The 20,255-nt window shown below is 34.7% G+C and overlaps 5 protein-coding genes across 9 annotated transcripts; 2 read left to right on the top strand and 3 right to left on the bottom strand.

Annotated features, from left to right (window-relative positions):
• The first annotated feature begins 1,088 nt into the window (after nucleotides 1-1,088).
• LOC101214103 (adenylate kinase isoenzyme 6 homolog) lies at nucleotides 1,089-2,814 on the top strand. The gene is made up of 3 exons (XM_004149503.3): nucleotides 1,089-1,398; nucleotides 1,491-1,636; nucleotides 2,327-2,814. Exons 1-3 carry the CDS (start codon nucleotides 1,201-1,203, stop codon nucleotides 2,511-2,513), a joined length of 531 nt encoding a protein of 176 aa, XP_004149551.1. The 5' UTR covers nucleotides 1,089-1,200; the 3' UTR covers nucleotides 2,514-2,814.
• Nucleotides 2,815-4,076: 1,262 nt separating this feature from the next.
• Nucleotides 4,077-8,319, bottom strand: LOC101214346. 4 transcript variants are annotated; one of them, XR_004217500.1, is made up of 8 exons: nucleotides 7,652-8,319; nucleotides 7,249-7,443; nucleotides 6,917-7,156; nucleotides 6,411-6,628; nucleotides 5,817-6,068; nucleotides 5,388-5,720; nucleotides 4,662-5,057; nucleotides 4,077-4,558 (listed from the first exon to the last, which is right to left on the bottom strand). XR_004217500.1 is itself a non-coding variant. In XM_004149504.3 (6 exons), the coding sequence occupies exons 1-6, from the start codon at nucleotides 8,004-8,006 to the stop codon at nucleotides 5,457-5,459; spliced, it is 1,524 nt and encodes a 507-aa protein (XP_004149552.1). In that variant the 5' UTR covers nucleotides 8,007-8,318; the 3' UTR covers nucleotides 5,125-5,456. The 4 variants fall into 4 exon arrangements, 1 of the variants encoding a protein (XP_004149552.1); XR_969784.2 differs by having other exon boundaries at nucleotides 4,077-5,057; XR_969785.2 differs by having other exon boundaries at nucleotides 4,077-5,026; nucleotides 7,652-8,318.
• On the top strand, nucleotides 4,080-5,071 carry LOC101214584 ((R)-specific enoyl-CoA hydratase). Its single transcript, XM_004149505.3, has 3 exons — nucleotides 4,080-4,383; nucleotides 4,548-4,663; nucleotides 4,759-5,071. The coding sequence occupies exons 1-3, from the start codon at nucleotides 4,114-4,116 to the stop codon at nucleotides 4,859-4,861; spliced, it is 489 nt and encodes a 162-aa protein (XP_004149553.1). The 5' UTR covers nucleotides 4,080-4,113; the 3' UTR covers nucleotides 4,862-5,071.
• A 2,961-nt stretch (nucleotides 8,320-11,280) lies between the features above and the next one.
• On the bottom strand, nucleotides 11,281-14,519 carry LOC101217459 (ATP-dependent RNA helicase DEAH12, chloroplastic). 2 transcript variants are annotated; one of them, XR_969783.2, is made up of 4 exons: nucleotides 13,665-14,519; nucleotides 12,498-13,252; nucleotides 11,770-11,941; nucleotides 11,281-11,656 (listed from the first exon to the last, which is right to left on the bottom strand). XR_969783.2 is itself a non-coding variant. In XM_004149516.3 (3 exons), exons 1-3 carry the CDS (start codon nucleotides 14,286-14,288, stop codon nucleotides 11,833-11,835), a joined length of 1,488 nt encoding a protein of 495 aa, XP_004149564.1. In that variant the 5' UTR covers nucleotides 14,289-14,519; the 3' UTR covers nucleotides 11,375-11,832. The 2 variants fall into 2 exon arrangements, 1 of the variants encoding a protein (XP_004149564.1); XM_004149516.3 differs by having other exon boundaries at nucleotides 11,375-11,941.
• Nucleotides 14,520-15,170: 651 nt separating this feature from the next.
• On the bottom strand, nucleotides 15,171-19,177 carry LOC101214830. Its single transcript, XM_004149506.3, has 3 exons — nucleotides 18,372-19,177; nucleotides 16,144-16,913; nucleotides 15,171-15,598 (listed from the first exon to the last, which is right to left on the bottom strand). Exons 1-3 carry the CDS (start codon nucleotides 19,083-19,085, stop codon nucleotides 15,394-15,396), a joined length of 1,689 nt encoding a protein of 562 aa, XP_004149554.1. The 5' UTR covers nucleotides 19,086-19,177; the 3' UTR covers nucleotides 15,171-15,393.
• Nucleotides 19,178-20,255: the final 1,078 nt, after the last annotated feature.

Below are 20,255 nucleotides of genomic sequence, written 5' to 3'. Positions count from 1 at the left end.
CATTGTTCAATTTCTCTTTGATAAGGTGTCTATCAATCTCCACATGTTTAGTCATGTCATAGTCCTTATCAAAATTAAATAATACTTTTTGGAGACAAATTTTGTCACAAATTCCCAACCCCATGGCCTTGTACTCAGCTTCAATGTTGCTTCTGACAACAATCCCTTGCTTCTTACTTCTTCAAGTAACGAGATTGCCCCACACAAAAATATAGTACCCACAGTGGATTTTCTATGAACAATAGATTCGCCCAATCAGAATTTATATAGGTCTCAATACACCTTTTGTCAGTTTTCTTGAATCTCCACCGCTTAATAGGAGTTGCTTTTAAATATCTCAGAATTTTGTTTACTGTCTCCATGTATTCTTCGTAAGGAGTTTGCATGAACTGACTAACACTAATCACAACATATAAGATGTCATGTCTAGTGTGAGATAAATAAAGCACATTTTCCATAAGACGTTGATATGTCTCTCTATTAATCGAAACTTTGTTACATGTATCCTCGAGTTTGACATTGAACTCAATAGGTGTAACAGTGTGACGACATCCTAATATACATGTCTCAGTTAACAAACCAATTATGTATTTTCTTTGGGATACGGAGACACCCTCTCTAAATATGACAATTTCCATCCCAAGGAAGTATTTTAAATTCCCAAATCTTTAATTTCAAATTCATCTCCATCTTCTTTTTTAGTTGGAGAATCTCATTGGTGTCATCTCTAGTTAAAACAATAATGTCATCAACATAGACTACAAAACTGTAATTTTTCATGACTTAGATAATTTTGTGAATAAAGTGTGATAAAAGTGCCCCTCAGTGTACCCTTAAACCTTACAAATATGGTAAATCTATAGAATGAAGCTTTTGGTGATTGTTTCAATCTATACACGGACTTTCAAAGTTTGCAAACATAATGGTCAAACTGAGCTTTGACTCCGAGTGAAAGACTCATATATATACTTTCTCTTCTAAATCCTCGTTTAGGAACACATTCTTAACATCAAGTTGATGCGAAATTTGCAATATTTAGAAAACGTTGCTATATATTTTCTAAAATTTCCCATAACTATATATATATATTGAAATAAACCCTAACCAAAGCTTAAGTCTCTCCTCACTTTCAATTCAATCTCCTCTTTGATCTTCTCTCCCATTCTCCATTCTCACAATCAGAAGCCCCGAAAATTTTCAATGCCTCAAGATCGTAAGAGGCAGAGGCCGAACATACTGATCACTGGAACTCCGGGAACTGGCAAGACAACAACTTCATCCGCTTTAGCAGACGCCGCTCAACTCCGTCATGTCTCCATCGGAGATCTTGTGAAGGAGAAGAGTCTGCACGATGGTTGGGACGACGAACTTCAGTGCTATGTTATCAACGAAGATTTGGTTAGCTCTTTTCCTCTTGAACTTCTAATTCCATCCCCCCTGTATTCTAATTATGAATTCCATTGGTCTTTCCCTCGTATCGAAATTCTCAGGTGTGCGATGAGTTGGAGGATTTGATGGAAGAAGGTGGAATCATTGTGGACTATCACGGTTGTGATTTTTTTCCTGAGCGGTGGTTTGATCGCGTTGTCGTTCTCCAAACTGAGAACTCCATTTTGTACGACCGATTGACGAAGAGGTAAAGAAATTAAAGCATGTTTGTGCCGTTTGTTTATCCATTATGACTCTCTTGCTCAAGGGATTTTGTTGTGAAATTGTCAGAAAATATGTATAGATAGTTAACCTTTTTCATCGTGTCATGATGACCAATTATTCACATAATTTTCTCAAATCTTTATCTTTTCTATCTCAAAAGCAACATTGGGCATAAGATTTGCGAGATTATACAAGCTTTTATAAAAGATTTAAGGAGAAAATTTGAAAAAGGTAAGAGTTATAGATTTGAAACGATTGCATTGAGAAAGCCCAAAACTAACTAACATTTCTTTTGGTCTTTTTCGGTACAATTTTGTGAGGATGAATATTGAAATCAGGCTTTTTCTATAAAGTTTTGCCTGAGATGAACTCATTTTTTCAAATATTATACCATTTTTCTAAACTTCTTATAATATTTGGTTCTCCTAACATTCTGGCAGTGTGACTTTTAAATTTTGAAAAGACGAGAAAGCTCAAGTAAAATTTGGAAAAATTATATGAATCTCATTCCTCATGAAAACTTAACTTTTTCATATAAACCTTGATGACCATCTCAGCTGAAAAAGCACGAAGAAAAACTACTTGAGCAAGCTTTCATGTGTTAGTTGTGAGAGATGAAACATAAAAAGGGTTATTTCTGACAAATTTTTCCGATTGTATTTATGGCAAGCAGGGGATACGAGGGAGCTAAGCTTTCGAACAATATTGAATGTGAAATCTTTCAGATATTACTTGAAGAGGCCAAAGAAAATTATGAAGAGAACATAGTGGTGGCTCTAAGGAGTGACACTGTAGAAGATGTAGCTTCAAATGTTGAAACTTTGGCCAATTGGGCCAACAATTGGCAACCTCTAAGCTAAAAACAGATCAAAGAAAACTAAGAAGAAGAGACTACTTTTTTAATGTTCATCTGTTTTTCTTGATTCTAATTTTATGTAAAGTAAAAGAAAGTTGGCTTTGCTGCTTGATGCAATTGGTCTTTTAGCCTTATCTTTGTAGTTGTACATTTCTGAATTCTCCATTGTTGGAGAATTAGAAAGTTAGGCCTTTTGTTTAATCAGGTCTTCTCTATTTTGTATCAATGTTTATCATTGAAACCCAATGGATATTATGAAGAATTCAACTGTGTTGCATTCAACATTAATTATTTTAGGTTCAAAATATTCTTTGTATGGTTTTCTCGTTACAGTAAATTCAATATTGACCCAACACTGTGAAACGTATGAATTGGGTAAACTATTTCAAACGATAACGATGATCTTACCTTGTAACTTTTGGTTCCTAAGTCAAGTTTGATCATATATTTTAAATTTCTAGTGAAGTTCTTTATATATATATATTGATCAATTTCAAGTACAAGAAGAATGTTCTTTGAAAATAGAATCTAAAGTTAAAAATGAAACACTCTATGAAATTACCACTTTAACCTTTAAGAAGAAGAAAAAAGATATAGCATATAGGCAGTGATTTTATAAAGTTATTTTCTTGGCTTTCCTTCATCTCTCCTCTGTTATCTTCCTCTCCTTCTCTCAGTTTAGACCCATTTATATTCTTCAAGAGGACAGAATCTCTACATTTTCTCAGAATCGTGTAATTAAAGGTAATCTGCTTTCTTTTACTTTCCAAATTCCTTCGTTGTTCCTTCCAATTCTCCATTTTTATGCAGCATCTAAAATTTGCCCTGAAGGTGGTTGATGAAATGCCATATTCGAATTTCAATGACTTAGTGAAGCATTCTTGTAGTATAGTTACACCCTACGCATAAAGTATGATATTTTTATATAGATTGTCCAATCATAGATGTGTTAATGTCCGCATGAGCCACTCTTAAAAACTAATGAAAAACTAACTTTTTGCTTAAATCATAGACATTCGGAACTTAATATCACTTTAAGAATGTCGACCCAGTGTGAAATAGTTGTAGCCATAACTGATTCATGTCCATTACGATTTTCATTTTTAATCAATTGTTCCTAAATTGGGCTTGCAAATGCCCTCCCAAGTCTCACCACAATACTTAAATTGTGGCTGAACAAGCATTGGGTTAGGGTTAGGGCTACAACTATTCCGTGAATGACAAGACGTCTCTGTTGCGATATTGAGCTCTGAATAGTTATGTATTCTATGATGTAAGCAAAATGTTTGTTTTCTTTGGTCTTTTTAGTGGTGTTTCACTCTGCTTTAACACCACTAAAATTGAGTCATTCGTACAAAAATCTCTACGAATCAAAAACTTTGAGAAAAATCCTTTTGGTCTTTTTTATGAAATGTTTAAATTACTTGTTTGATGTGGGTGATGTAAAGGGAATGATGCATCCCATAATACACTTAAGTATTACCTTTTTAAGTGCTTACATATTTTTCTATGTCTTGATCTTCTCTACAGCTTCTAATGGTTGCCTCCTTTGTTTTCTTGATACAGCTTTGTAGCAAATACTTAAAAGTCCTTTATTGACAAGTATGCTAAGTAAAGGTTTATTCTCAACATATATTTCTTCTTCTTTGAAATGCTTCTCTTCATCAACTTCTAGTGTGCTCAAAGTTGGAGATATCTTGAGCTATAACAGAATATTCACTAGTGAAGATGTTTTGGAATACTCCAAAGTGAGTCATGACTCTAATCCTCTGCATTTCGATTCCAAATTAGCTCAACGTGCTGGATTCAACGGTTGTCTTGTTCACGGTTTGCTTGTCGCTTCGATGTTCCCTCATATCATTTCTTCTCATTATGTAAGTCTACCCCGTTTGCGTTTCTAACACTTATAGAACTTTGGGGGAACTGAGAAATGGCACCTGAAACGTTCTTACAACTGATTTAATGCTTATCTTTTAATGTATGGTGATGGTCTAATCTTTGAAGATGCTCTGATTTATAATGTTGAGGATGATTGTAGCCTGGAGCCATCTATGTGTCGCAAAGTTTAAACTTTAAGTTGCCGGTTTACGTCGGAGAGAAGATTGTTGGTCAGGTAGAAGCAATCGAGTTGAGAGAAAATAAGAAGAGATACCTGTAAGCTTGTTCTTGGGGGGCAAATCTCTACCTTCTCAAATTCAAATTTCAAGTTATCATTTCATTGAGTTTGGGTACTGCCAAATGTGTTTCAGGGCTAAATTCAAAACAAAGTGCTTGAGGAATGGAGACGAGCTTGTTCTCGAGGGCGAGGCAAGGGCCATCTTACCCGTTGATTTTCATTCCACAAACGAGTAGAAGATGAGCTTGTACTCAGGTCTCGAAGGGCTTTCAGATGATTTCCTAGCCTCCACTTTATGTTGCTTCATCTCTTATTGATGGGATATGAACAACATCTCTATTGTAGGCCATCGTTCTGGGTCTGTTTCTTTTTCAATAAATTTGCCATGAGCTCCTTTCCATCTTCAAAATGATCAATTATCATCAACAGAGACTAACAAAATGAAACAGATTTTCTATCACAAACATAAATATCACTTGTATTCACATAAACTAGAAAGTATAATGAATTGAATTTTTATTCAATTGTCTTTGTGTTCAATGAGACATCCAAGCAGCGTAGAAGTGTAATCGAAGTTTTAAGAATCAGAAGATTCTGATATGGTAATATTTCTATTGCTTGTAATATAACTTGCCCCTTTGATACCATGTTCACTAGACCCTTAACTACCCTTAAACTCATTATTTTCCAAAAAAAAATATATGAAATGGGGCAAAAAAGGGGGGGGAAATGAAAAAGAAAACTATCTTTTCTCCTCCGTACCTGGTTGAGGAGCAACAGAACAATCGTGTGGTATGTACATTATCTATAGTGAGCTACAACACCTATCTTTTACTCTGTGGCAGAATCATTGATGGTTTGAACTTTGAGATCTTCTGTGTCACGATCCAAGGAAGATTGATCCACGGAACGGGAAATGTTTAGTTGACCTTCTGGGGATCCGAAGAGGGTAGTAAATATCTGTCTATGGCATTCATCACAGAAGTAGATATATGTATAATGGCCTTCATATGGGAGCTTATGGACTGCAGCTCCTGGTAAAATCCGATGAACGAAATCGGTCATTGATGGTGGAACCACCATATCATCCATCCCCTGTTTGAATAAACATATGAGATCTCCAAAGAGGAATCAGCAAGCTACTAAAAGTTAAATTTTGAGGAAGATGAACATTATCAATCAAAATCTAACCTGCCATATATGTATTGGACCAAGGAAGCCAGTGAATTCCTCTTGGACGTCACCTATCAAAGACTTGAGCCAATGAATCACGGATTTTACTCGAAGTTTCTGTAATCTGAGATCGTGAAGCCTGAAACCCCAATCTGATACAAGTAATGTAGCTTCCTCCACAAAAGGTTTTGCAATACCTTGCCTGATTGATTCTTCTACGTCCCTTTGCCAGAACTCTTCATAGATTGGATCCTCAACTAAAGCTCTATCCTGAAAAGTGAAAAGAATATTCTGATTATATCCTCAGTGATGATTTACATGGGTGATGTTTCTATCCAATCTCAAAAGTTAAAGTGAAATCTCAAGGAAAAAAACGAGTTAACAAATCCTACATATTACACATGAGTACATGACAACATTACCAAAACAAGAAATTGGACATCGGCATATAATAGGAGTTCAGCCAAGACTTTGAGAAACATGAAAACATTCTTAGCATATCAAGATCATAGGTGTTTAAACATCAACAATAGGGAAAGGCCATTCTTTCAACAATAGGATCGCAATTAAAAATCAACTGTGACTGAAGATAATAGCGTCTCAGACTCTCACCCTTTTTCCTAGTGATAATGCCAACCACTTATCAATTTGATCATGCTTCCCAGACAGGAAGCTACGACGGTAAAACAGAGGAAGAACAGTAGGAAATCTTCGAGCTAAGAAGTACAGAAGTTTCCTTTTTCTACTCCATTTCTGCCACGTCCAATGTCTTTCATCCTTCGTCATACTTGGATCATAGGGATTAACCATTGGAGCAAACATAGCTGCACCTGCAGAACGATGCCAATAAATATCAGAAATTTTCTTACCGACATATAGTCATTGAAACTTTGAAAATGTAATTGGGCATCCTCATTCACTATCCCTGTCTGTCTCTCTTTTTCAGTTGGCTTAAAAAATCCCACTTTAGTAGACTTTCAATTCAAAGATGTTCTACAGAATTTGAGCTAGAATCTTACAAGTTACACAAATTGCGTCCGTTTTTATAAATTCTACATTTCAGCATTGAATTTTGAGCATTTAAGTGAAGAAGAAAAATGGTATTCCCTTATTCATACCTGCAAGTTTATGAGGAATATACCTAAGAGCTGCCCAAGCATGCATGCTCCCTGTGGAATACCCTATTACCCAGAATCTGTCGTTGACACCTAAAGCATTCGCTAAAAAAGACATGTCCATTGCTGAAGATTCAAGGTTTCTTTGAGGATGAGGATCACTCTCACCAAACCCCGGGAGATCATACGTCAACAAGCGAATCCCAAACTCTTCCAACAACGAAGACTTAAGCCCAGGCATTCCTAAAGATAAGAATCATAGGAAAATAAGTTCAGAAAAGGTCATTCAAATTTAACATAAAATTTCCCAAAATCTTGAACCCTTTCTATACAACCTGCAAGCCGAGAAGATAGGAAAGTATGAGGACCGATCAATGAAAATCTAGCTGTTTCTGCCGATACACCTTGCTCCTTGTAAGCCAAGAATCTACCATCTGGAAGCATAACTCGCCTGGCGCTCGGAGGATGAATGTAAATCTTCTTAATCGGTGAGATGGTAATATCATCCCGTTCAGCACTTAGACTTAAAACTGCAGATAGACAAAACAAATCATTAAAGAGATTCTTCAGAGGAAATTCCTCAGTCAACAAGAAGACAACAATCGAAAACGCAAGTCAAAGGAAATTCTTCCGTTTAGATTCTTCTAACAGTTGGAAGCGCGAAGCAAACTTCGAAAAAACACGAAGGAAGTTCAAATGAATTAATTCCTACTATTCCTCCCAAGTCCAGAAATTCACCTGCTAAAACCAAAACCGAAACGGACAGTATAACCATCCAAACATGAAACGGATCCTTATCCTCAGGCAAATACTCATTGAAGAATCGCAATTTACCAAAAACCTTCTCACAAGGTCCTCTCACTCTTTTCCCAATGAACGATCCCTTCCCAAACGTCTTCACAAGATAGGATTCATTATCACCAAAACTCTGCACCACAATATCCCTACACCCTTTCCCAAACTCCAGAGCCATCTCTCCAGCCGCTTTAAGAAACTCCATAGCTTGATCTCCAAAATTCTCCGGTTCACCGGTAGAAGGTCCTAGTCCAGGAGGATGACTAGTAGTATAAGAGGGCGGCAGTGCGGAAGTCATAGTGTCCGCAGATCCAAATGAGGAAGGAGTAGAATGGCGTCGCCGGAGGACGTGGAAAGAGAAGGAGAGAGTGTGGCATAAAATTCAGTGTGGAAAGAAAAGAAAAGAAATGAAAGAGAAAGGGAAGTGATGTTGTTGGAAAAGGCTTGAATGAGACGCAAAGGGGAAAAGGAGAAAGAGAAGAATCTTCAATTCTAGGGTTTAGGAGAAGAAAAATTTGTTGAGGAAGTGAAAAGGCAATGGCGAAGGTGGTGATGGTGATGGTGGTGGTGGTGGTGGGTGGGGACGAAGACGAAGACGAAGACGAATTCAATTATTTTATTTTTATTAATTAAAATACCATTTTGGTGTTGTATTTTACTATTTTGGTTTTATTCTATTTTTAAAAATCCTATAACCTTAATTTTATAATTAGTTATTAACATTAAATTGTCCCCAAAATTTTATTGTTTTTATGAAAAATGAAAACAAAACTACATTTCCTACTTCAATTATATCTTCAAAATATACAAACAATTTTTTTACAATTTGCATAAAGAAAATATTTATGGGAGAAAGAGAGAGAGAGAAGCGTATAGGGATTGCTCCAAAAGATGTTTGCTAATTTCAAAGTATGGACGGCTCTACCACTCAACCGTTTCGGTAGCCATTATTTCTTTTTTAATTCTTACTTTTCCAGTTATCCACCATCCTCTCACCTCTTTTTTCTTTTTTATATTTATTAATAAATATTTTTTAAGGAAATTTAAATCATCAACTATAGAAAAAACTATAACAAAAAAAATAATGTATAGATTAAGATTAAAGTTAAAAAATGTGTGTGGTTGTTATTTTTTACATTATTAAAGTTGAAAAGAATATGAAGGTGAGGTATTGAGGAATAAATTCCTCATGCATTATTCACTATTTAATAATTAATATATGATTGCATCTTCCAACCACTTCTATAATAATTAGTGTAGTAGCTAATAAATTATCGAAAATGTAATCAACTTTAATATATTGACCAAATTTATTTTTTATTTTTTAAGTAAAGAATAACAAATAAAATATTACTAAACAGCTACTTTATTTATAAGTTATTGAAATTAGATATAAATCTAATTTCATCTACAAATTTGGTTAAAAGACATTTTTGGTTTAACTTTCGTAAAAATAACATTATTTTTGCTATTAATTTAGTCTTCATAATGGAATCAAATTTTATAACAATTTAATCTCTATCTTTTAGGTTCATTTCGTTTGTTGGATTTTTTTTTCCTCTTTTAAGTATATTTTTTAATTCACTTAATATATAAAAATTTATCTAGTCCAAATTAATAGTTTATGTCGGATTAGATATCAAAACTATTTATTACAAATATAGTAAGTTACAATGTTCTTAATCTAGTCTAACACAAATTTTAAAAAATATAACTCGAATCCAATCCAATAAAAAAAAAATCAATCCAATAGATCAAATATTCACAATTTATGTTGGGTAGCTAGAATGATTAGGATTGTGGAAGCTATTTAAACACTTTATTAAATTTTTATAATTTTAGAGTACAAACACAAAATTGTTACATACTTAAATACTTAATTACTTAGATTTGATCCTAAAATATTACAAACCAAGGGACTAAACTTTTTCTTTAAAAAAGAGCAAAATGTTAAAATTATTTTTAAAAAATCTTGGCATTTTTTTTTTTTTTTTTTGTTCCTATTTATAACAATTCCCCTCTAAAAAGGAGTTTAAACCAACGAATTTGAAACTGAAAAAAGAAAAAGGGAAATAAACAACGATAAGGAATAAGGGAATAAGGGAATAAGGAATAAAAATGGAGAATCCCGAGAAGATTTTTGGAAACCGTTAGACAAACAAACCTCTTTTCTCCACTTAGGGCCACGATAAAGGTTGGTGGCCAGCGGTTGAAAGAAACCGTCTCTGTTACGGCGGCGATGGCGACGACGGCAGATCTTCGTCTCACTGCCCGACGAAATCGCCGCCTCTCCTTTCTAAAATTCAAACTGGCAATTAAGATTAGGGCCCACTTTTCCGGTCCGAACCGGGTAAGGTAAATAAATTCATATTTAATAGGCAGATGAATGAAAAGACGGAAAGAGGCCTCCAGTTCACCCCACCACCACCGGTTTTGTTTGTTTTCTTTAGATGCAAAATTGAGGAACCGTAAAGGAAACGCTACTGTGTCAGTGCCTATTGTGCTTGTGCTAATTCAGTTTCAGCCACCCCTTTCAAATATGAACTCTTCTTTTTCTTTCTTTTTTGCTGTTAAATTTAGTCACTAATAATTTCTTTAATCACTTTATTACTACTAAATTGGTAATAGATAAATTTGATTTAACCTTCTTAAATACACTCAACTGTAGGGATTAACTATGACAATTTTATCAAACTAAACTATTTATGAGAAATTATAGGAATTGTTAAGGTTTTACCAAATCATAAAGAATAAATTGTAGCTCTCAAAATCATAAAAACTAGAATCTCTTGCGTTTAATAAAAGGTAAGTGGATTAAGAATAGTCGTCAAATGATTAAACTCAAAGTTAGTGACCACAGCCAATTATCTTCTAGGCTGGAAGGAGCGCACACACACACACATGTGTGTGTATAACCACCACATGGACAGCAAGTACAATAAATAATAGTGAAAAAGATATAATCATCATTCAAATTAGAGACACTATATTCTAACCAAATAATTAGTGGTTGTGACAAGCAACCTTACTTTTCCAATGATTCAAATCCAAAATTATTAATTGTACTGAAAGACAAAGTAATTATTAGAAAAAGAAGTTTAAGTTTCATAATAGATTGACAATTTTGAGCCTTTGACTTCTAAATTAAAAAGTAGTCAAAACATATTTAGCTAATAATAGATTTATTATTTTATTATGGATTTTTGGAAAAATAGAGTTGTTTTAGAAATTATTAGAAAAAAGAGAGAGAGAGAGATAGAGATCTTGAAATTATTTGTAAAAGTAGTATACATTTTTCTTCTGTATTGAATTCAGCCTCTTGGAAAGATTGAAATGGTACAAAGTCATCAAGTCGAAGACAACCAAGCAGACATGTAGATTGAAATGCTTCAATATCATCAAATAATTTTTTAAAACAAATCTATTTGCATACCATTATCATATATCACTTTTTACCAACTGTATATGCTAACTTTAAATCAAATAACATAGATTAAAAGTGTCAATAGAGAAAATACGAAGGTAGATGTACAAAATTGTTAAATATAAACTATGGAAACTAAACTCAAAACTTGGGACAAAAAATGTTACATTTTAAAATCTTAGAGACCAAATAAACTCTAAGTCAAACAAGTAACGTTTTAAAACATAAAGACTAAATACATATTATATTCAACGCGCATTTACATAATTTTTTCATTGAAAAAAAGAAAGAAAAAGAAAAGGTGGATGATGTAGAATCATAAATACTATATTCTAATAACTGAATGAAATAAGCATCATTTGATATGGACAAAATTCCCACCAACTGGCTCAATTGAAACCATCAATGCACCAATAATAAGCCTTAATGGAAATAAACTATGAGAAGTAGAACACTAACTTTGCTTCTCTTTATTCTTGTTAAATATGCTCAGGGCCAGCATAACTCCTATATAAGTATAGGAACTATCAAGATTCAATGGAAAAAGAACGAAGTTAGTACTGAAAGTAATTTCAACTTTGTAGCCTGCAGGTACTATAATCTTAACTAATTCCATAGGAAAGTAAAAAATATTTACCGAAACCATTTGAATTCTTCAAGCAAATCTCACAAACTGTCACCTCCGATTGGATTGGTCCTTTCACAGTTCATCATTTATGATGTTCTCTTCGTCCCATATGGGACATGAACACGTTCGTTGCTTGTTCTTCCATTCAGCTCCACAAGAATAGCAAAACTCATGTCCACATCTGAAGAAAAATAACCCCCTCACATTAACCACGAGTACAAAAACCGTTATATCACTATGCTCAAAAGCTCAAAGCATAAAATGAGCCTACTTGAAATGACTATCAAAGTATTTAAAATCACTTTTTGCAACTCATTAAGTCATTCCAAACAAGCCCCACCACTGTCTACAATGTAGGTTTGAAATAGCAATTAACCTAGTTGGTAGTTTTCAATATTGACTGGAATGCAGAAGAAATGACTTTAGGGCCAATCGTTTGAGCCATATTCTGAAGTTAGAGTTAATACGTTGGAGTTAGGAAGTCTATGTTTGAGGTGCTAAGTTGTTTGGACTGGATTTTGGAAACAATAGAGAGAGGGAAAAGAGGGAAAAATGGAGCTCGCCGATGAATGAAGTTGAGTTATTTAAGACTGACTTATGAGGTTAGTGACCCATACACCCCATAGAATCCAAAACTTCTCATGCGAATACTATATTAAACTAGACTATATTAAAAAACTCGAGTGAGATTAGGCATATACAAAAAGAAAAATGGGAGGATAACGAAGGAAGCAGACCTGCAAATGATGTGATAACATCCTTCTGAAAGTTCAACCAAATGACTACATCTTGCACATGGTCGCCATAACTTCTCTCTGGCTAGAATCTTCAGCTTCGCATCTTCTGTTTGAGTGTTATGGATTGACTTCTTGTAGACCTCACAAGTCATATTGACGTGCCAGGAGGATTTGCATTTGATGCAAAAAAGTTGGTGGCATTTCACGCATTTCCTGGTGCCAGAGTGCTCTGCATTCTCATGAATATCTTTGGTATACTCCAAAACTTCAGTTTTTGACATCAAAGCAGAGCATCTAGGTTGTGGGCAATAAACTTTATCTGAAAAGGGGATGGAAGATTCCTTTAAGCGTTGTTGTATGATTTCAATTACATTGGGTGGGAGAAGCTTATCACAACTCTCAACTTTCACTACTGATTCACAGCCTTCATGAGGACATTTTGCCACAGAACCACCAAGAAACTTCACTTCTACATGCTTTCTCGTGCAAGAAAAACAGTATCGGTGAAGGCAATCATCTATTGTAAACATTTGATCCAATTCCCTATCTTCATAACAAATCTTACAATTCTCCACAAACTTCCTACTGTCCTTAGTTTCTATAGCAGGGTAGCAATTTGCTAATCTAAAGGCATATTTCACATCATTTCGTTCTACCAAAAAGGGCTCACAATAACTGAAGTACCCTCGTAGAAGACCCACTTGGTCGACTAATCTTTCAACCTCCTTCAGTTTTGGCCTTAATCTGCCTGTAATCTGCATTCAGTAATCACACATAGTACTAAATAATTCTGCTGTTGAATCTAAAAGTTGAACAGAATCATGACTCGCAACAGTCCAACAAAGGAACCATAGGGCGGCTTGAAGGATAAGGAAAGAATTAGTATCAAATCAACAGACAACAACAGTGGCAAAGAGTTCTAGAATTAAAAAAGAAATGAACAGAGAATTTTCAACAGTGTCACTTTCTTTTCAGATCACTACTTGAGTGTTCCAATGGTGGGTCGCCAATGTACAATGAAAAGGGCAGAATCAAATATCATATGAAGCAAGCATGTACTAAAAATTTTAGCAACGATCCAAATATTGATAAATCTAATTCATCAGAAATGACAATTTTTGTTCGAAATGTTTAAAAATAGTGAAAATGATGAGTATACTAACTTACATATCGGTAAAGCGCACGGTCATCGCAGAAGAAGGAAACTCTTCTCAAAGGAAAAACAAGAGCCGCTTCAAGCCCTTCGATCAAAGCCATAAGCTCAGCAACCACTGGATTGATAGCCATGCGTTCTCTAACAGTCTCCAATGGACTCTTCACTTCCATCAATAAATTCTCTCTCGGATCAAAAACAGCCACCACAGTCACTGTTTCGTCTCTGACACTATCTTCGTTAACCAAACCCTTGAAATACAATCTGGAACCCTCGGGATCAAACAAAGGATTACATAACTTGAGAGCAGATACACTCGTACGGTAGGACATCCAATCGTAGCCTCCCCACTCATCATCGGAGACGTTGATAAAGTCTCCGGCAACGAGGTCATTAAGCCGATGATCCAACCCGTCGTCGCCCACCGAAGCATCATCGTCCGATAACATAACCGCATCGTGATTCTCGGAATCATCATCGGGGAATGGCGATGGTCGAGATGAAGTGGATGGTGGAGGAGAGTGAGAAGTAGAGGGGAGTAAATTGAGTGAAGCGGCAATGACTTCCTCCATTTGCAAGTCGTAAGCGAGTTCATCGTCGTTTAGGTCGGAATCGATGTTCGTTGCTCCGGACGCCATGGATTCCAACGAGAAACGCTGCTCTAAATGTGGTTACCGATTCCAATTGGCGGTTCTTTTAAACTTTTCGAATGACTCAGTAATTACTCATTTCCTAACAAAAATCCTCAAACAAATGAAGATTGTGACTTATGAGTCAAAATCTAATTCGTTTAACTATTGTGATTTTCCTTTTGAAAAAACCGATTCTTATCCTCCGAATGTTCTAGAATTATAAACATAATTAGTTTATTAATACTACTTTTCAACTAACAAATCTTTATTTAGTAAGATTAGAGTATTGTTTTAAGAGTTACGGAAGCAAATTTAGAATTAGATCAAGGCAAACTTATGTTTTTGAATTACTAATGGGTTCTTTTACTGTCCATATTCCTACTCTTAAATGACATCAATAGATAATAAATTGTAAGTTATATATTACTAATTCGAATACAAATTTCAACTTTATTTACAATTTTCATTCCCACAGCTATTTATTAAACAATAACAATAAAACTAGAATTGTTTATTTTCACAACAATACAGATTTCAAACTCTAATAACAATATCCCTTCAAAGAAAAAGTCTCTAATAATAATGTAGACGTGGGGACATTGGTAAAAAACTGTCTTTGCATTGCATTGCATGTCGCTTCCTCGAAGAGTGAGGATCGTCGGTCGTACAATTTAGAAAGCTCAAAACGACAAATCGGAAAATGACAACATCAGATTTGTCCTTACTGCACAAACTATTTTTAAAATTAATTTAACATCTTGAATATAAATTGAAGGAAATTGTTTATAAAATTTATAAGTAGCAATAAACACGTTTAGAAATATAGTATTTTATGTAAATTAAAATACACACAATGGTATCGAACACATACATAAAAAAGACATGAAATAGAGAACTTAGAGGAAGGGAAACTTCATTGATTAGAAGCTGCTGCAAAAACAGAAGCCCCAACAAGAGTTACACTTCAACATTTGAATCATTTTGCAAGTTCAAATGTATCATCCATGGTCAACCAATTTACAACCAAAAGATGAAATCATAAGTTGGTTCATTATGAAGAGTGAAGCTGAAAGGATGGTTTTTTTCTTTTTTTTCTTTTTTTTTTTTTTTGCTAACCAAATAAAATAAAATACTCATCCTCTGAATCATAAAGCTCTTCTTCGTCTTCCTCGTCATCGTAGTATCGATCATCATGATCAAAGTCTCTATCATCATCGTCGTGCCAAATATGATTCTCTGCCCAAAGCGGGCAAGAACACGTCGCCTTTTTATTTTTCCATTCTGCTCCACATTTATAGCAAAACTCATGACCACATCTACAACAAAAAGACGAGAAGTTAATTCGAGGTCAAAATGATCGGGGTGCAAACTAGAGTGGGTTCAGATAAATTTCAGGTATAAGTTGAAAAGCAGTCGTGAATACGCTATTAACTTCTAGACATTCATAGTGCACATCCAGAAAACAAATAAAAGGAATGATGATGGGAATTTCATGATGGATAACCTTCCTTTCACTTTTCCAACATAAGCAGTAGGTATCCCTAAACCTAACGTTTACAAATTCAAACAAATAAAACCACTTCCATTCCATTTTCACGAGTACTATTATTTAATTCTCAATCAACTTCAACTTCGTGTGCAGAAAAAAAAAATGTAAAGAATCGGTCAGAATTTCAATTTCTAGTCAGATGTAAACACCTGAGTTTAGTCAGGGCTAAGAGTCATTAAACAGATCCACAATTATAATAATTTAAAGTGAGAGTTAATAACAGAGTTAACTGTCTATCTTTTTACCATATATTTCACTTTGGGAATAAAAATCTGTCATGACTATGATATAAATAGGAATAAGGTTACCTACCTGCAGGTCATATGATAGCAACCTTCAGCAAGTTCAATCATGTGATTGCACTTCACGCATTGGCGCCACAGACACGTTGATGCCAGGGACTTCAATTTCACATCTTCCGTTGGAAGATTATTTGATCTTTTATAGTCGTTGCATGTAATGCGATTATGCCAAGGAACCTTACAGTCGATACAGAAAAGACCATGACACTTCATGCATTTCCGCACTCCAGATTGGTTGGCAGTACCAAAGACATCTTTAGTGTATGCCAAGACCTCAACTTTCCTCATGAGAGCCGAACATCTTGGATATGGACAATAAACTTTCTCCGAGACAGGTATGGAAGCTTCTTTAATACGTTGGCGCATGGTAGCCATATCTTTAGGTGTTAAGAATTTTGCACAGCTATCAACGTTCAGGTCAAACTTACAACCATCATGAGGACACTTAGGCACCAATCCTTGAAGTAATTTCACTTCCACATGTTGTTTCATACAAGAAAAGCAGTACCGATGCGAGCAGCCATCAACTGCAAACATCCTACTAACATCACAATCCTCCAAACAAATAACACAAGTTTCATTTAGCTTCTTCTTTGGAGCAGGAACTTCAGTTTGAGTGACCTGAGGACCTATTGCATCTCTGGCTAATTTGAACGCATATTTGATATCATGTCGAGCCACATGCACATGAGTGCAAGAGTCAAAACGTACTCGAAGATGAGCTAACTGACTGAGTAGAGCAGCAACCTTGCGCTGCTTGGGTGGCCATCTGCCAGTGATCTGTCCATGGGTTAATAATAAGATATTGGACTGTCTGATATGTTTCTAGAAATAAGTTACAAGTTGAACAACTTAACCTGATATCAACAATTTCAAACAAAAACACTCAACCTTGGGAGCACATCGAAATCACCTGTTTTGGAACACTGCTTTCATTAAAAACAAACTATAAAACATTACTTGAAAGGCTTGGGAAGGAATTACTAATAATTGTACTCATGGAAAGAAGACACCCTAATGATATAACTAGCCCTTTATATTCAAACATCAGCCATCTACAATATAGTCAAACATCATCCATCTACAACATTTTGCTCAACATTATGTTAGACCTCCAAATCATTTACACCTACAAAAAGGGTGTGATGGGAATTACACAGAAGACCAATGGTGGGGAGGTTCTTGGGGGGGGAACTCACCCTTGATGAGGTATATAAGGAATGTTTTGGGGATTAGCAAACCGGGTCATATTTGGGTAAACGCTGCTGAGGCTTTTGAAGAGAAGATTCCAGCTTTCTCGAAGGAGCTGGAGAATAACCTTGGCATTTATTTCTGCCTTTTCTTTCTTATTTTACTGTGCTGTTCTTTAGTGTATTGTGTGGATATTTTGTGAACTCATCTGGAATTTATCATTAATAGAATCATAGCAGAGTACTGTCTCTGTTTCTCTATTTATCATCTTCTATTTTTGCTAATATATCCATTTTCAATATTACTTTAACGCAGACGCATCTTCTTCAATGACTGTCAGTTGACTCAGTTCTAACTTCTAGATAGAAATTCCTGCTAATGGAGAATAAATTTAGAACCCCCTTCTATCATGATGCTGATAGGATTTGTATTAGGGGTTATTAGGGTACTAAGGACATAATAGTAATTAGTTGTAGTGAGTGAATTAGGGCTTGAGTGTAGTTCTCAAGATTGGGAGGGTCCTTTGACTTTCTACTATCTTTTATATTAATTATATCCGGGATCTATCAGATACTCAAGAAGAAATTAATCACTATTTCTTTATCGAAATTACTTAAAATTGATGGGGTTATCTTCAAAGTTTGAAACTAAACAATAAACTTCACATTGCATCATTTAGCAGCTCCATCCACTCATGTAAAAGATATAAACGGACCTAGTTCCTCGAGTAGCTTAAGAAAGTGTTTTAAAATGGGTTTTAACTAACATTATCATCACATTTTTTACAGTCATCTACGCAGTTAAAGTCCTCCATCTTGTGGTATGTGCACAAGAAATCAAACCATTATTAAAGTAATATACAAGGGTCCCATGCCACGTGATACAAATATAGTAATATACCAACATATAAATGTCTCGAGATCGATGTAGAAGACAGCTAAAGTATTTAAATACAGAATTATATTGGGAGCAGTTCATTGATAAACAAGTAATTGCAAGAAATTTGTTAAGGATTAAACAATGAACAAGAGCAAAGAGAAGCCTTACAAATTGAAAGAGAGGATAGTAGTCGGAGTAAAAACAGAGGCGCTTCAATTTCAAATCCAAAGCTACATTGAATCCTGCGATCAAAGCCTTAAGCTCAGCCACAATTTTACTCCTTTCATTTCCTGGAAGGCGTCTTTTCACTTCAACCACTAATTTATCTTCCGGATTGCAAATTGCAACACCGATTCCAGCCACAACACGTTTCTCATTACCAATCTCTTCCTCGCCCACCAAACCCTTGAAGTAAAGCTTAAAAACTCCCTGATCGTCAACGCCATTCGAGCATCCCTCACCGAAGGGTTTACGAGAATTCTCACTTTGATCTCTCCAATCATCATCGCGAATATTTAGAATCCCCCTAGCGCAACCATGATTGTGAACCTGACGGTGACGTTCGCCGCCAGTCCTGCGCATATCAAACTCCGTTTGCAGCCAGTCTTGGAATATCCGATCGCATTCCTCGACGTCCCTGGAATGGAGTGTGCCGATTCTAGGTCTATCAACGTGTTCGAAATTTTGAACTTCAGGCCGATGAATTGAAGAGGAGGAAGAGGATGAAGCGAGTGATGCAACGAGAGCTTCTTCAAGTTGGAGATTGTAGGCAAGGTCGAGGTCCGATTCCATTGATAAGACGTCCATGAAATCACGAAGCTGCTGAGACGATATGGCGCTGAAGTCGTCGTCGTCGGAATCTAGAGAGGGTTTGGCTGCCATAGTCGGCCCGGCCGGACTCTACACTTGGTTTTCAGTATTTATCGCAAGAAGTAATTATAAAAATCACTTTTAATCCTTAATTTTTCTTCTTCTTTAATTTTGTAACAATGTGGTTTGAAAAATTTACCAAAAATAACGCATCTTAAAGCTTTTAGTTCAACAATTCTATTTTTTTCTAATTTATTCATTGTTTTTTTTTTTTGGTTAAATTTATATGTAATATTTTCTTAATTTTATCAAATAAATAATTTTGTATATCTTATTAAATTATTTTTAAATATAGCAAAATAAGTATAAAAAAATCACAATACCTATCCAATGGATCGTGATAAATGAATGTAAACTCTTGTGTGTGCCTATCATAAATAGATATTTTTTATATTTTTGCTATATTTTGAAATATTTTTTAAAAGTTTACTTATTTAAAATCATTTTCTTATTAAATTTGTAGGTCTCAAATTTTCATTTCATGAATATAATGTTTCCATTATATTTATGTATTAATGACTAAAATCTCACGATAATATGTACGCTTTCGCATTTTGAAAGCGGAGGAGAAATAGTTTTCATAAACATTAAAATGACAAAATTAGTAAAATTTTATACACTTTCTTTTTATTGATGGAGGATATTTTGGTGAGAAGGAAGTTGTTCATTTGTTTCAAATATTATTTTTGTATAACGAAGAAAGAAATCTTTTTTAGTACAATATGAAAGTATGGAGATTCAAATAATGATCATTTTGGTCATTAATATAAACTCGGCCAAGCTATTGTTGGCAATGAAGTAAAAAATTTGAGTTGCAAAACACATGAAAAGTCGAAGGAAAAACGAAATGGATTTATACCATGAAATATGAGTTTTTTTTAGGAACAACCGCAAATATAACAATAAAGTTCAAAATATTTGAAACTTTAACACAACTCGTACAAAATAATTTGTAGATATTACAAAATTTAGACGTGCTTTTATGAATGTATCAACGCTAATCTCATCTACAAAATATGGATAAAGACATCTCTAAGAGAGGTTTGGTTTCCCATCTTTTGTTTTGTCCATTTCGATACACACTAATTTAATCATAACAAGAAAAGTAAAGTCGTGATTCAAAAACTACTTTCAAAAATAAATAATTCATTTATTTTATTATTCTTTTTCCTTAATTCGAAA

This window comes from Cucumis sativus, chromosome 6, assembly GCF_000004075.3.
Source record: "Cucumis sativus cultivar 9930 chromosome 6, Cucumber_9930_V3, whole genome shotgun sequence".
In the NCBI taxonomy this organism is placed as follows: domain Eukaryota; kingdom Viridiplantae; phylum Streptophyta; class Magnoliopsida; order Cucurbitales; family Cucurbitaceae; genus Cucumis; species Cucumis sativus.
Note: the sequence above shows the minus strand (reverse complement) of the source record. Positions and strands in the feature narration are given on the sequence as shown.

Coding starts and splice junctions, on each gene's coding strand:
- LOC101214584 (XM_004149505.3), top strand. CDS start 4,114: ATGCTAAGTAAAGGTTTATTCTCAACATATATTTCTTCTTCTTTGAAA. Junction 4,384..4,547: donor ATATCATTTCTTCTCATTAT/GTAAGTCTACCC, acceptor GGATGATTGTAG/CCTGGAGCCATCTATGTGTC. Junction 4,664..4,758: donor GAAAATAAGAAGAGATACCT/GTAAGCTTGTTC, acceptor AATGTGTTTCAG/GGCTAAATTCAAAACAAAGT.
- LOC101214830 (XM_004149506.3), bottom strand. CDS start 19,085: ATGGCAGCCAAACCCTCTCTAGATTCCGACGACGACGACTTCAGCGCC. Junction 16,914..18,371: donor ACTATCCTCTCTTTCAATTT/GTAAGGCTTCTC, acceptor ACCCATGGACAG/ATCACTGGCAGATGGCCACC. Junction 15,599..16,143: donor TGCTATCATATGACCTGCAG/GTAGGTAACCTT, acceptor TTTTTGTTGTAG/ATGTGGTCATGAGTTTTGCT.
- LOC101217459 (XM_004149516.3), bottom strand. CDS start 14,288: ATGGCGTCCGGAGCAACGAACATCGATTCCGACCTAAACGACGATGAA. Junction 13,253..13,664: donor ACCGTGCGCTTTACCGATAT/GTAAGTTAGTAT, acceptor TACTGAATGCAG/ATTACAGGCAGATTAAGGCC. Junction 11,942..12,497: donor TGTTATCACATCATTTGCAG/GTCTGCTTCCTT, acceptor ATTTTTCTTCAG/ATGTGGACATGAGTTTTGCT.
- LOC101214103 (XM_004149503.3), top strand. CDS start 1,201: ATGCCTCAAGATCGTAAGAGGCAGAGGCCGAACATACTGATCACTGGA. Junction 1,399..1,490: donor ATGTTATCAACGAAGATTTG/GTTAGCTCTTTT, acceptor CGAAATTCTCAG/GTGTGCGATGAGTTGGAGGA. Junction 1,637..2,326: donor TACGACCGATTGACGAAGAG/GTAAAGAAATTA, acceptor TATGGCAAGCAG/GGGATACGAGGGAGCTAAGC.
- LOC101214346 (XM_004149504.3), bottom strand. CDS start 8,006: ATGACTTCCGCACTGCCGCCCTCTTATACTACTAGTCATCCTCCTGGA. Junction 7,157..7,248: donor CCTATCTTCTCGGCTTGCAG/GTTGTATAGAAA, acceptor TCTTATCTTTAG/GAATGCCTGGGCTTAAGTCT. Junction 6,069..6,410: donor CATTATCACTAGGAAAAAGG/GTGAGAGTCTGA, acceptor TTCACTTTTCAG/GATAGAGCTTTAGTTGAGGA.